Genomic DNA, 13,211 nt, shown 5'->3' with positions numbered 1-13,211 from the left:
CTGCAGTAACTGCAAGCGAGATCAATCAGAGAGGGCAGGAGATGATTACAAGGAGAGGGAAATGGAAACATTATGTATCATAGCCCACAGACACAGTAATACCAAAAAAAAGTGACACGGTCATAAGCAAAAATAAACTGCTTTTTTAAATGAATATCTTTTAAATGATTGTTTGATTTAATTACCAGCCAAAAAGAAATCCAGTTTACTAAAATGAAAAAAAGACCAAGTTATACCGCAAATCCTCAAATGTGGGATTCTCACGCCAGCAAACGTAATGCGTCCTTTTGAAACACCTCTGAAATCACTCAAAGCATTCAAAGACACTTGCATACCGATCCTTTAATAGGCACGACAGGTGTAGCCAAAGCACACAGTAAGCCACCAGTGAGCCGCGCTGAGGAGGTTGATCACATGTGACAAGAGAAAGAGCGATAATGACATTGAGATTGACACACAAGTTAAGGCAAGGTGTTCGAGCAAGGTGTCGGGGTATAAATAGCACGGTGAGAGAGAGAGAGAGAAGGTGCTGCGACAGGTAGATTAAAGGCTGTTAGAGTGGGGGTCCAGCGAAGGGGGATTGAGAGACTAGGAAGGAAACCAGACGGTGTGTTTCAGAGAAAGTGAAATCAAGAGACACAATGAGCAGATGGCTGTAAGAGCGGACACACACACACACACACACACACACACACACACACACACACACACACACACACACACACACACACACACACACACACACACACACACACACACACACACACACACACACACACACACACACACACACACACACACACACACACACACACACACACACACACACACACACACACACACACACACACACACACACACACACACACACACACACACACACACACACACACACACACACGACTCTGCCTGCTGCCCCTGAGCACAGCAGGTGACGGCGTGACGAGCCAATAGGGTGCGCACTGTGTGTTAAGAGGATTATTCGCAGGGTTTGGGGTTACGATCGTTCGCAGTCACGAGATGTGTCGTATGTTCATTTGGTTTTATTAACCACCTGAGGAAAGGGTAAGGTTGCTCAAATATGTGTACATCTTCTTATTTATTCACTTAAGCTCTATTTATTAAAAGCTCCTTAGAACACAAGATGGTGTGTCACATCTCTCTGGGAGGGCTGTCTTTCTGCTTTGAGGTGCTGAGAGCAGAGCTGGAGGCCGGATGGAGGCGGGACCACCCGTTGAGAAGTGACAACGTCCTATTAGTGTCTCAGAGAGTCTGCCAAACGTTTACTTTCTTTCCAGAATGTTTGTGTCCTACTTAATGAGACTAACCTGTGTTCCCAGAGGTATATTTGTCATTTCAGGAAGGGGAGTCTCACCATCTTGGAATAATATGAGCTGGGCTTTAGTTCAACCTTCTTACTTAATTTATCCACAAAGATAAGGTTAGAAACATCAGTGTTTTCATTTGATGTCCTTGGTAACGTGGCTTACAGTAGTTTAATCTAGAAAGGAAGCTAATAAAACACATCCCATTGTCAAAATGTAACCCCAAATCAATCCATTATTAAACTAACACACCTACTGCACTATTTATCCATGGGGGGGGGTCCAACCTGGGGATCCAGCCCCAATGGGGGGGCGTCCTTACCTGATAAATGTCTGACAGGCTGCTGCTTCCAGAGTCGCTGGTGATACTACATCCTGAGTGGCTGGAGGACACGCGGGTCACCTGTGGGTGCAAGCCGTCGACCAGGTGAAGTCTGCTGAAGTCTGCGGGGAGCTGCACGTACACACACACACACACACACACACAACATACACACAGATGGTCAGTATCAACCAGCTCTGCAGCCACCGCTGGGCACTCGCGCTAACACTCGCGCTGGACGCTAGCCAAGTAGAGACACACTCGGCGACCTTCATTTTGTCTGAAGATATATAGGTACTACATGGAAGTTATTATATTTCCCTTCGTTTATTACTCATCTTAAAGTGGACACAGAGTCATTTTGATGAACTCAACAGTGTTTTTTTAAGATTATATTGTATTTTTTGCCTTGGGTTTGTACACAGACTCCTACTAATATTGTCCCTTTCATTCTAATTAGAAAATACACTCATATTAGAGAAGACTGTCTTTACTCCACAGCTGTGATAATGCAATGTTAACGGAACAAAAGAATAATAATTAGTCCCATCGCAAGAGCTCAACTCTACATATCATTTATTATCAAAGCAACGAAAAGAAGATGTTAATTAAATCATCCGACTTAGCTTTTATTAAGTTTAACACAAAATAGGAGCGAATAAAAAATGCAAAGGCATTAGATGTCATCTAGCATGTCTCCTTAACCCTTAGATGCATAAGTGGGTCTTTTTGGACCCATTGAGGTGGTTTTCTTAGAGTATCTTTGTAATTACATTTTTTTATCATTTCATATTCCAGCTATTCCTCAAAAAACATGTTTTGGATATCATGCCATTCACATTTTTAATTTAAATTTTAAGAAATTGTAGTTTTTGTATTACTACCCCAAGCTTCCATAAGTGGGTCAAAAATGACCCGCATGCATTTTCTATGGAATTTCGTTTTTTTTCAAAATGTAAAAGAAATGTCTAAAATTATAAATAGTGAAACATTTATTATAAAATATTTCTAGTGTGAACCAAAATATAATACTAAATATCATACAAGTGATTTTACTTAACCAAAATGACAAAAATGGCATAAAAACACATTCTAATACGGGTCCTTTTTGACCCACTTATGGAAGAGTGTAGGGTCCAGTCACTCGTGCATCTAAGGGTTAACTTAAGTCTTATTGTCTAAGTGAGATAATAACAATTCAAATGACATATTGCAGCTCCTAATACTTGTGTAATCACTGGAACTTCTTAATATGAAGATATAAACCAACAAGAAGCGCTGCCTACATCAAGGATGGAATACCCTCATTAAAGAAACTCTCATAACCTAAATAAGCACGAGGCAGTAATGGGGGAAGCCCCTCTGAGTTATTCATAGTGTATAAAGTAACAGAAAGCTGTGCTGTAATTAGCCACAGTGTACATGAGCCAACCCACTTTCTCTATGGAGATGACCCTAAAATGTAAAATAAATCAGAAAGAAACCCCCTGCTGGTGGTTTACGATGATTAGAAGTACTGTATTTACATGTAGAGTAATAAAGGTCAACTATTTTTTTTTTTACAAGAGTATTTTCCACTTTTTCCCTGTTTTATATAATTATAATTTGGTGTTATGACTGTTTAAAACAAGGCCTATGAGGACATTTTTAACTATTTCCTGACACATTATCGACAAAGTGGTTATGACTTAACTGAGAACAAAATCCCCACAATATAACAGTTATATGTAGTTAGTAAAAGCAACATTTTTAAGAGGTTAAAGGTACTTTTTTCCACCTTCATTTAAATGATTAAATTAACCCTCCTGTTGTCTTCGGGTCAAATCTGACCGATTTACTACTTTGACACATTTCCCGCTCGTATGTGCCCATCCCCCCACATGGATCACACCTGGCACAATACATGTTCATTGTCTAATATTTGTATATGTACTGCAGTTGTTCATGTATACCAGTAGTCTGATACAATATGTACAGTTTGAAAGGGTGTTAAAAGAAATTTGGTGATGATTAATGGTTTTTGTGTTAATGTAATAGCAGTTAAAACAGGACCGGTCAAATTTGACCGCGAACACCAAAGTAAGGGGGGGGGGGGGAAACGAAGACAATAGGAGGGTTAAATCACACCTATAATGATATTATTATTATTATTATTACTTAATCTCAGTAATAAGCTGTCTAAAGTGAAGTCTCATATTAAATATAAGAAATGTGGTATCTGTAAATATTATGGTTAACGTGTCATTTAAATGAATTAAATATGTGGTTTTATGTGCAGAACATATAGTGTTTTCAAATGAAGCCCATGATATCTGACTGGAAAGCCACAGGGTGAATTATGAATTGAATCAAACTGTGTCAACTGGTTCATAGAGCCTATATATGTGAATATTTTATGGGTAAATGTTTTATTTACAAATATATATTTGATACTCAGCAGGGATACGGCCCAGAGCCACTTTATACCCGACTTCTGGCTGCGGCGGATCATCAATATTACATTATTTACACCCTAAAAGTCAAATGTGGCTGATTTAACTGGGTTGCTCCATTCATCATATGGTATCAGAGAGTGAGTTCAACAGTATATGTACAGGCTGTTTGATTTCAGATGTGGATTGTATAAAAGGATTTTGACTTATAGATTTGAAATGCTTCTTCTATCTAGATAGCAAAAACTTAACCCAGCTCTGATAGTAGATAAAAGCCAGACTATAAATGTCATTCGAAAATACTGAACTCTTCTCCAATAAATCCTGATTTGACACTGGAAAGATTGTGCAGTCAGTAGCCAGGCTTTTAAAATGTCCCAACGGAGCTGCACAAGGTAATCTTTTCTCTGAAGAAAAGTCATCTGGGTGTCAGTGTCATCTGCCTCCAAATGCACTTTGGGCTGTAAATAACAACACTGCCTCAGATATTCTGTTTTTTTTGGGAAAACAGACTCAACAGCGGCGACACTATGAAGTCTCACTTGGATGACAAATGGCACAGATTGGAGAGAAAAACACATCTCGGGAAGTTCATTTGCAAGTAAATGGGTTTGAGGCATGATCTGCTCTTGAGCGAGAGAACGTCACAGCTTCTGAAGTGCTCGTCGGTTTAATTAAAAGAGTTTTGGAAAAGGGGGGGGAAAGTGTTTTTGCTGGGAGAGATATCACAGAGAAAGTAGTTTTGACTTAAAATCTCAATATTCATGAAAATTGAAGAGGTGGAGTGGCACTGAATTGATTTGGAAGAAGGTGTGACGAGATATTTGGAGAGCTTTCTGAAGAAGATGAAATAAGACTTATCTACTCACAAAGTGTCACTGACAGAGAGTGAGAGGCAGCTCCTGCAGCTCTGAGGTGTGATGCGACTTCACTGTGTCAAAGATTGCGATCACTTTTAATTATCTGCCTGGCTGCACTAACCAAAATGGTCGACCAGAGGGCCAGTCAGTCACTCACCCCCCCCCCCTCAGGCTGCTGTTTCCTATCCCCTCCTCGTCTGAACGCCTCCAGCTGACTTCCCTGTTATTATTACCGGCCGGGCGTTATTGTGTGAGGGTGACCAATCTCTTTGTCTGTGTGTAACTGCGGTGATAAAGCCTCATCACATTTCCTTCTGATGACTTTCGGGAGCAAAAGAGATTATGGTGCGGTTTATCCACGGTCTGTTTGAGCTACGACTCACAATTTATATTTATTACTGGACATCAGTAAGCCCGCTGTGGCTTTGAGGCTTCAACTTTATTGGTAGAGGGACTACTAAAGCATTATTGGGTTTGTTGACAATAACACAAGTATTGAATAGCAGCGTTATCCCTTGTGGATAAAGAAGAATATACTTAAAACAAAAAGGAAAGACTACCCTACTACTACCCCAATGAAAAAACAAACCTCAACGTCAATAAAATAGCTAATTTATTAACACATTTTAAACAATTTGGGTGCACTTTCAATGATTATAAGTGCACTGTGGGTTGAATTAATGAAATATTCTCATTATTGAGAGTACAGGACTGGTCATGTTGATGGTGAAGCCATATTGACTGGTCTAAATGTCAATAATAATATTCCCACTGGTTTCCACAACCAGCCAGAAAGGTTGGTCCACCTCCTCCAAACAAATGAACGACAAACCCCACCCCCTTTAAGAGGGAGAGATAAAGGGAGGGCAGGGGAAGCAGGATAAAGGGAGAGGATAATAAACACCTAATCCTTTCTCTCCACTCATTTAGGTCATCTGTCTGTCGGCCAATAAGCCAGGGTCCATTCAGTCTATAAGCATGTGGGCCAACGACCTCCACCGCCAATGGCATGCAAGAGACTGGGCAAAGGAGGATGCCAGTACAATAATAAATGACACACAGTCATGACTATTTTCCAATCTGCAGCACAACGACACGCGTGTTCAGTGCGTCATTAACCCCCGATCAAACTGGAGAGCCTGTACAAGCACGCGTTTTGTTTAAATCTATGGAGTGATACGCTCGCAATCAACCATAGCATTAACATGTGACCATGCTCCTACCTTGTCAGCCTTTCTGCACAGCTATGCTCCGAAATCAGTGCTCTCTGGCGACCGAATGAAGCGAGCTCTGCAGAACCGCGAGCCGAAATACGTACAATCAGCTGTCACCGGAGGATTAGGCAGCGCTCTAATGCTCGAGCCACAACACTCAAGCCTCTGCCTACATGTGAGCAGATGTGGCGCTCCCTTAAATTACACTGTAGACCTAATGACCTAGATTGCTGGGTGGAAGCCCTTGGTGGCTCTCAATCTATTTACTGCCTTCATATGCTGGGGGGGGGGGATCTGTGCTGCTGCACTACATGTCCAATATTGGGGTTGGACAAGCTCCGACAAGCAACCATGGATGGTGTAAAAAAAAAAACACCTTTGCACTGAAGGGAGTAACGATTCAATTGTTGGTTTACAAGGTTTGAATGATTGAGCAAAACAGAATACCACAATGATTTTTCTTTCCAGAATCAAGCAGATAAAAGCGCCTGACGCTCTGCTGCTACTTGTGGGTTCAACTCTTATCAACTTGTTAAGAAATGGAGATCTGCCAATTGTTGGAAGGCTGAAAGATAGCAGAAACATCCCAGAATCTCCTATGTCCATGGTGGCAGCTTCTCTCTTTCCTGAGCCCAGCGGATCAAGAGATTAAAACCCCTTTTGGCGGGGGTGTCCGATGAAATGGGTCTGATATGCTCTCTGGGCTTTCCCCTCCAGTGACAGCTCCACCAGTCAGGGCCACAGAAACCAGCAGTCAGGCACGAGATGATGATTACCTACGATGGGGTATGCAGTCCACCAAATACTATCTTGCTATGTTATAATAATTGTTGTACCAGATGTACTTTAATTAAGCTTCTCCTGCCTAACGAAGGTTGGTGAGTGTGCAACAAATCTCCAGAAAGTATGTTTGTTTAATTTGTGTTTATATCAAACCATGTTTTTAGCATGGTTCTAACGAATGTATGAGTATGTTACATTATTGGCAGAGAGAAGGGTCTTAGTTAGTTGCCCCTTGTCACCATTTCTATTTGATTTGTTATCCAAGCCCAGCACAGCTAAAACATTAGCACTGATGTCTTTTTACGTACACTATTTCAATTAAATGTTCAAAGATATGCATCATAGGCCAAGCAATCAACGCAAGATAAAGCAATATATGTTCATAAAAACCTAATAAATCAAGTGTACTATGAAGAGGAACGTAAATGTGTGCCTTGTTGCAGTAAAGATAAAATGCAGAATGGAAATGGAAGGTCTCCAGGGGAAAGATAAGCAAATGGGGAATTACACTATGTGGCAGCCAATGGTCATGAGCCCACTATGGTGATGCTATTACTGTAATAAGATCCGCTGGCTGATATTGACTCTACCCATGGTGGGTTTCCCGCTGGGCTAAATAAACATTTGTTTAAGCCTCTATTAGTATGCTAAAAACATTAAAAACCAATGAAGAGCCAGGCAGAACGGATAGAGATGGAAAGGGAGATCTTTCCCTTTAAAATAATAGACAGCGTGACTAAGTTATACCTTGAATACAGCAGCTAACGTACACATGCTGAAAGACCATTATACAATGAGGTAATCTTGATATTGCACTAATGTTATCAAGGTTTGATCAAATGTACTTTTTTTTACTTGCTGGCTCATGTGCTTTCTTCGTCTAATTCTGAGGTGCCTGTTTGTTGGGCTTTCCGCATATTGAAGCTGTGGAAATGATTTGAATGTGTATATAACAAGTGTTGAATTAGCATACAAGCTACTTCATGAAACGTGCTGTTTTGCTATTCCTTGTCAAAGGTTTTTACCATATGATACATATTTTAGGATATTCTTTAGTATGTAGTGGCTACTCATTGGCTGATTGCTTGTGCTAGTTCTCTAGAAAAGCAGTCAAATCAATGCTCAATGACCAACTTAAAGAAAGTATTACCAAATGAAACAGCACATACTGAAGACTAGATTATTACAATCATACTGTATGTGGGCTCCTTCCTACAACCTCAAGAGTTGTAAGGGGAAACATTACTATCCACACCTGATAATTGGCTTTGGGTACATATTGCAAATACAAATCACCATAGAATGTATACACACAACATCTTGAAGCACAATGTTAATATCAGATGGTTAAATGTGCATATTTTACGGTGTTGTAATAAAAGAAACCTCTAAGAAAGAGATTCTTAGAAGACCAGGTTGAAGGCCTCCCTGAGAAAAGCTGCACACACAAAGAGGGTAAGATATGTCGTAAAACATGGCACATATGACTATCCTAGGAATATTAAGATGATTCTTCATGCAGCATCTTTCCTGTTCAACCGTCCATCAGGATGATTTACAGCCCTGCCTCTGTGTGTGTGTGTGTGTGTGTGTGTGTGTGTGTGTGTGTGTGTGTGGTCTCGACGTGTGAGTGATGCCAGCAGCGCTGACAGCAGATCAATCCGTTCACCATTCAAGTTCAGATCAGCTCAGGCCTCTGTCTGCAGGACCTGCCTCCAGCACCACGGAGAGCGCCACCATCTGCAGCCTCAATAAACCAGACTACTTCAGCTGGTGAGGCTAAAAACACTAAATATGCCTCAAAAATATCAACTGTCTGTCGACTTTCTGTTTTAAAGCCACATATTTGTGCATCATGAAATGTGCTTTCAGGGCTGTAAAAAGAGCTACTAGGGGGTTACTAGGTGGGGTAACTGAATTTAGGGGAAGCTTCATCGCTGCACACATGACATCACCTCCTATTAAAGCCCCCTGATATATTACTTATACAGATTTCTCTCCAATGCATATATATTCGACACCATGGTGTGATTAATTTAACAGGCTCATCTTAGGACCTACAATCAAATATTGTCATCTGAGTGCGTCGTAAAACATAACGAGGGCGCAGACGTTGGTCGTTAAAACACACAAACATGTGTACCGCTGGATGTGTGTGTGCCAAGGGAGAAAGCATTATCCATGATGAATATGCACGCGTCAATAAGATGATAAGTGTGATTATTAGCCACATATTAACCTTGTTGTCGTATTTGTTTTCATTTCTAAAAAAACTAGTTTTTACGAGAATGAACTACGCCTATTTGATCGATAGTGTGTGTGCGTGTGTCTGCGTGCGTGAATGACAGCAAGCACATGGCGGCCGTTTCTAGTTCAACACACTGACACACATCTTTGACTCGGTATTAACCAGCCTCTGTCCTTGGCCTGCCCGGCGTTCATTCATCTTGTGGAGGCTCGATAGAAATCCGATGCCCGTCCACTATAGTGCCGGTAATCATATCTAGAGGGTCATAAATGAAGGGGGGGGGGGGTAAAATAAAATAAAAAAGATGCAGCGAAGCCGTCGATAGGCTACTTACCGGGGTTTTATCTTGCTGGCTCGGGACTCCATTGCTGTCTGATGCCGCTAATGGTTTCATACTGAAAAAATGTGGCTAAAATCTAGCATCCCCGAAGCGGCTCTATGCTTCAGAGCGGAGCCCCATCTTCCTCCAAGCCGCCTGCCCTCTCCCCTCCCTCGGCTTGACAGTTTTGGGAGTATCCGCTGTTCCCTGGCCTGATTACACTCTCCAAAGCAACAGCAGCCACACAGCCTCCCCGCTGCTTCCCACAGAAATATCTCAGAGCAGAAAAAAATATCCTTTTTTTATCCAAGCAACGGCAGGTTTTTCTCTCCGCGCTCTTGAATCAATCACATCTCCAGCCGGAGAGCAGCGCCGATAATAAAGCCAAAATAAAAAAAATAGATGAGAAAAATGGCTGACAACACTTTCACTCACGTTTGCTCTCTCCGCCTTTCTCCCCTCCCTCTCCCGAAAGTAAAAACACGGGGAAAAACGCGCACACACAAACGCCTTTATGCACCATTAGATTATGTGAAGACCGAGACGCCTCCACCTGGTAACGTTAGAGCCAGCGGTTTGTTTGTAAGGGGGGGCGGGTGTGTGTATGTGTGTCAGGGGGGGAGGAGGGGGGACTAAGGACCTCCTCCCTGCCAGACAGTGATGCTGTAAGAGCAGAAACACTGTGGCTGTGCCCCGAGTGCAGACAGAGAGATGAAAAGAAGGGCGGATGAGAAAAAAATGTAAGTGAAGAGAGAGGTGGGAGGAAGAGATTCAGGTAGATGGAGATGGATGGATGATAGGAGGATGGAGGAGCACATCAGTGCGGGTATAATGCCATTATCACGCTCACTTCGGCACAAGACCGAGGCTGCAGCCGGTTGGCATAGTAACGCAGTGAAGGAAAGCTATTTCCTGGGCGGGGAGACAGAGACGGAGACAGAAGCACTTCCTCTTGAGAGAGTGAGTAAGAGACAGATGCAGGAAGAAGGGAGTATAGCATCATGTCATAAGAGGAGTAACATATGTAAACACTAGAGGGGAGAGAGAAAAGAGGAGAGGGAGTTACAGAGGGAGACAGAAAGAGGAGGAAAAGAGAGTATAATGTGTTGAGAGAATAGTCTAATATGTACACAAAAGAGGGCAAAGACGAAAGGAGTAAAAGAGGGATAATCTGTAACTATTATGATAATCATTCAATCGTTTCAGTCATTTCCAATGCAACATATTCTCTGATTCCAGCCTTCTAAAACAGAGGATTTACTACTTTCCTTTTAATACTCCATTGCAAAGGTGATATTTTTGGGTTATTGGGTAAAAACAAGATATTTGAACATGTCACACTCATCCTTGCGAAGTTATGATGAACGAATAACCGATAAACCAGACATTATTCAATGAGGAACATAGTCGTTGTAGTTGCAGCCCAAACTGGCAGCAATGATGTCACTGTCACTCAGCTGGTGTAGCCATGGCAACTGTGAGCAGCACAAGCCTCCCCCCCCCCTCGCACCACCCCAGCCCCCTACACACCCTCCAGGGCTTTCAGTTGCTGTGGCGACGGAAGCAGCGAGACATGGCAAAATGGAGGGTAGGCGAGTGTGTGTGTGTGCGTGTGCGTGTAGTGTGTACAAGAGCAGGGACAGTAGAAGTAGCAATGGACTTCCACTTCACCTTCACTCAGCTGTAGTGCAAAGAGCAGCAGCGTCACCAACCAATAAACAACATGCATCTCTGCTTGGTGAGAGCAAGAAGGACAAATAAAATATATAGAGTGTGTGTGTGTGTGTGTGTGTGTGTGTGTGTGTGTGTGTGTGTGTGTGTGTGTGTGTGTGTGTGTGTGTGTGTGTGTGTGCTCAGGTGGCAGGCCATGCCTCTTGAGACTCTGGATGTGGGATGCACAGCAGGGCCGGTATGAAGTCCCCTGATACACAGATATGAGGACGTCACAGGGCACAATGGAGGGTTTAAGAGACAATACACAGAGCGGCTGCAGTTCATATTCACATCGCTCAATAATCAGCATTTCACTTCACAACCAAGACACACGAATGAATTAATGAATACCAACTAGAGCTGTCATCATTGACACATTGTCATTGACACATTGTCACACCCTAAAACATTTGCTGTCATTTTGTTGTCATGTCATTTTTCAAAAAATGTTGACAACCATTTTCTGCTGTCTTTTTAAATTGCTGTTATTTTCTTGTCATTTTTATGTTTTGAAAAATCAGGTCAATTCCGTCTAGTGCGAAAGTATAAATAAATACTTTGCAGTTTAAGAAATATAAACAATTGTTTTAGTATTAAAGCATCTATTCCTACTACTACGATGACAATTTTCTATGTTTAAAAAAATCCCAAAAGTGACTGAAATTAGCTTTTTTTAATCTATTTCATATTTTATATACTTTTTTTGATTGTATATTCATCAAATATATCTTAAAAGACAAACAATAGTGATAATAATGCTAATAATGGGTAGCTCTACGTGATGTATATTCATGTGCGAGCATCATGATGCAGAATCTCACCAAAATCTGGCTGTAATTTTGCAAAGAAATGTACAAAAAACAGCATTCAAACTCCCACAAAATACAACTAAATGTGATTATTGCACAAAAAACAATAATCCAATCAAACCAATAAAGCATTCGACACATTTTGATGAATGCAGACGACTAAGGCTGGATCTTTTTGTTGTTCTGAATATAAAGAGCTTGGCTGCTCTCCCTCAGACAAAGCCTAGAAAGCAGCGCATTGCTTACTGGTTTTTTGGAGCCGCTCCAGTCAAAGTACTGGGGAGCTGAGTGGGAGGAGATGAGGGGGGGGGGGGAGCTGGAGACCCAGTATGACATCACCTCTCCCGCCGCCAGCCATGATGTAATGTATCACAACAACAAAAAAAGCTCAGGTGCTTCTCTGTGCAGCCTGTTCATTAACATCTCAAACAAACGCTTGAGGGGGGGGGGGAGAGGGCCATCATTACATCAGCGGCAATGGGGTCGCGTCTGGGGAATATCAGACCTTCCTGCCCAACCCCCCCCACTCTTAAAGCTTTCTAGGAACTAACAAGCCAATTCATCTTTTTTTTTACTGACTAATCACAAGCTAAATGTAAAGGGAGCGAGGCAGGGGAGCATCGATCGTACAGGAGTGCGACAGTGACGTGAAAAACACCGCTTGAGAATAACAAATAATGCACTGGTGCTCAATAGCTGTGTGCTAAATGCATGAGTTGGAGAGAGGGGGGGGGGGGGGGGGGGGGGGGGGGGGGTTGGTGGTCCTCTTCCATTTGTAAACAGTCTGTGAACCCTGCGTGGCTTCAATTGTTCCATGCATGTGTAGGGTTGGCCATGTCATGGTGGTTTGCTTGCTGGCGCGTAACATTAGAGCCATAAAAACCTCATTACGCTGCAGGATGAACCACCCGTGCACCCACACATGACACACACACACACACACACACACACACACACACACACACACACAATAAATGTTTCAAGGGTGATAACAGAGAAACTCATTACATGGAAACATCTGCCATCCGCCTCCTTTATTTCCTTAATTCAACTCTTTGCAATTTATATTCTGAGGAAAATACAGTGCAAGGAAATCAGTTCACATTTCAAGCATTTTGATTAAATAAGAACAGAGCAGCACACAACCAGCAGAGCGAAGTCATATCACAGCTGAGATAAAAACAGT

The 13,211-nt window shown here is 42.1% G+C and overlaps 1 protein-coding gene across 1 annotated transcript in view; it reads right to left on the bottom strand.

The window, feature by feature from the left end:
• Window positions 1-13,211, bottom strand: part of rapgef2 (Rap guanine nucleotide exchange factor (GEF) 2) — a 124,277-nt gene that overhangs the window by 32,582 nt on the left and 78,484 nt on the right. The window contains 1 exon segment of the mRNA XM_034140891.1: window positions 1,648-1,779. Within this exon segment, the coding sequence (XP_033996782.1) occupies window positions 1,648-1,779 (132 nt within the window).

This window comes from Trematomus bernacchii, unplaced genomic scaffold (genome assembly GCF_902827165.1).
Source record: "Trematomus bernacchii unplaced genomic scaffold, fTreBer1.1, whole genome shotgun sequence".
NCBI classification, from domain to species: Eukaryota; Metazoa; Chordata; class Actinopteri; order Perciformes; family Nototheniidae; genus Trematomus; species Trematomus bernacchii.
This window is presented reverse-complemented; position numbering and strand designations above follow the sequence as displayed.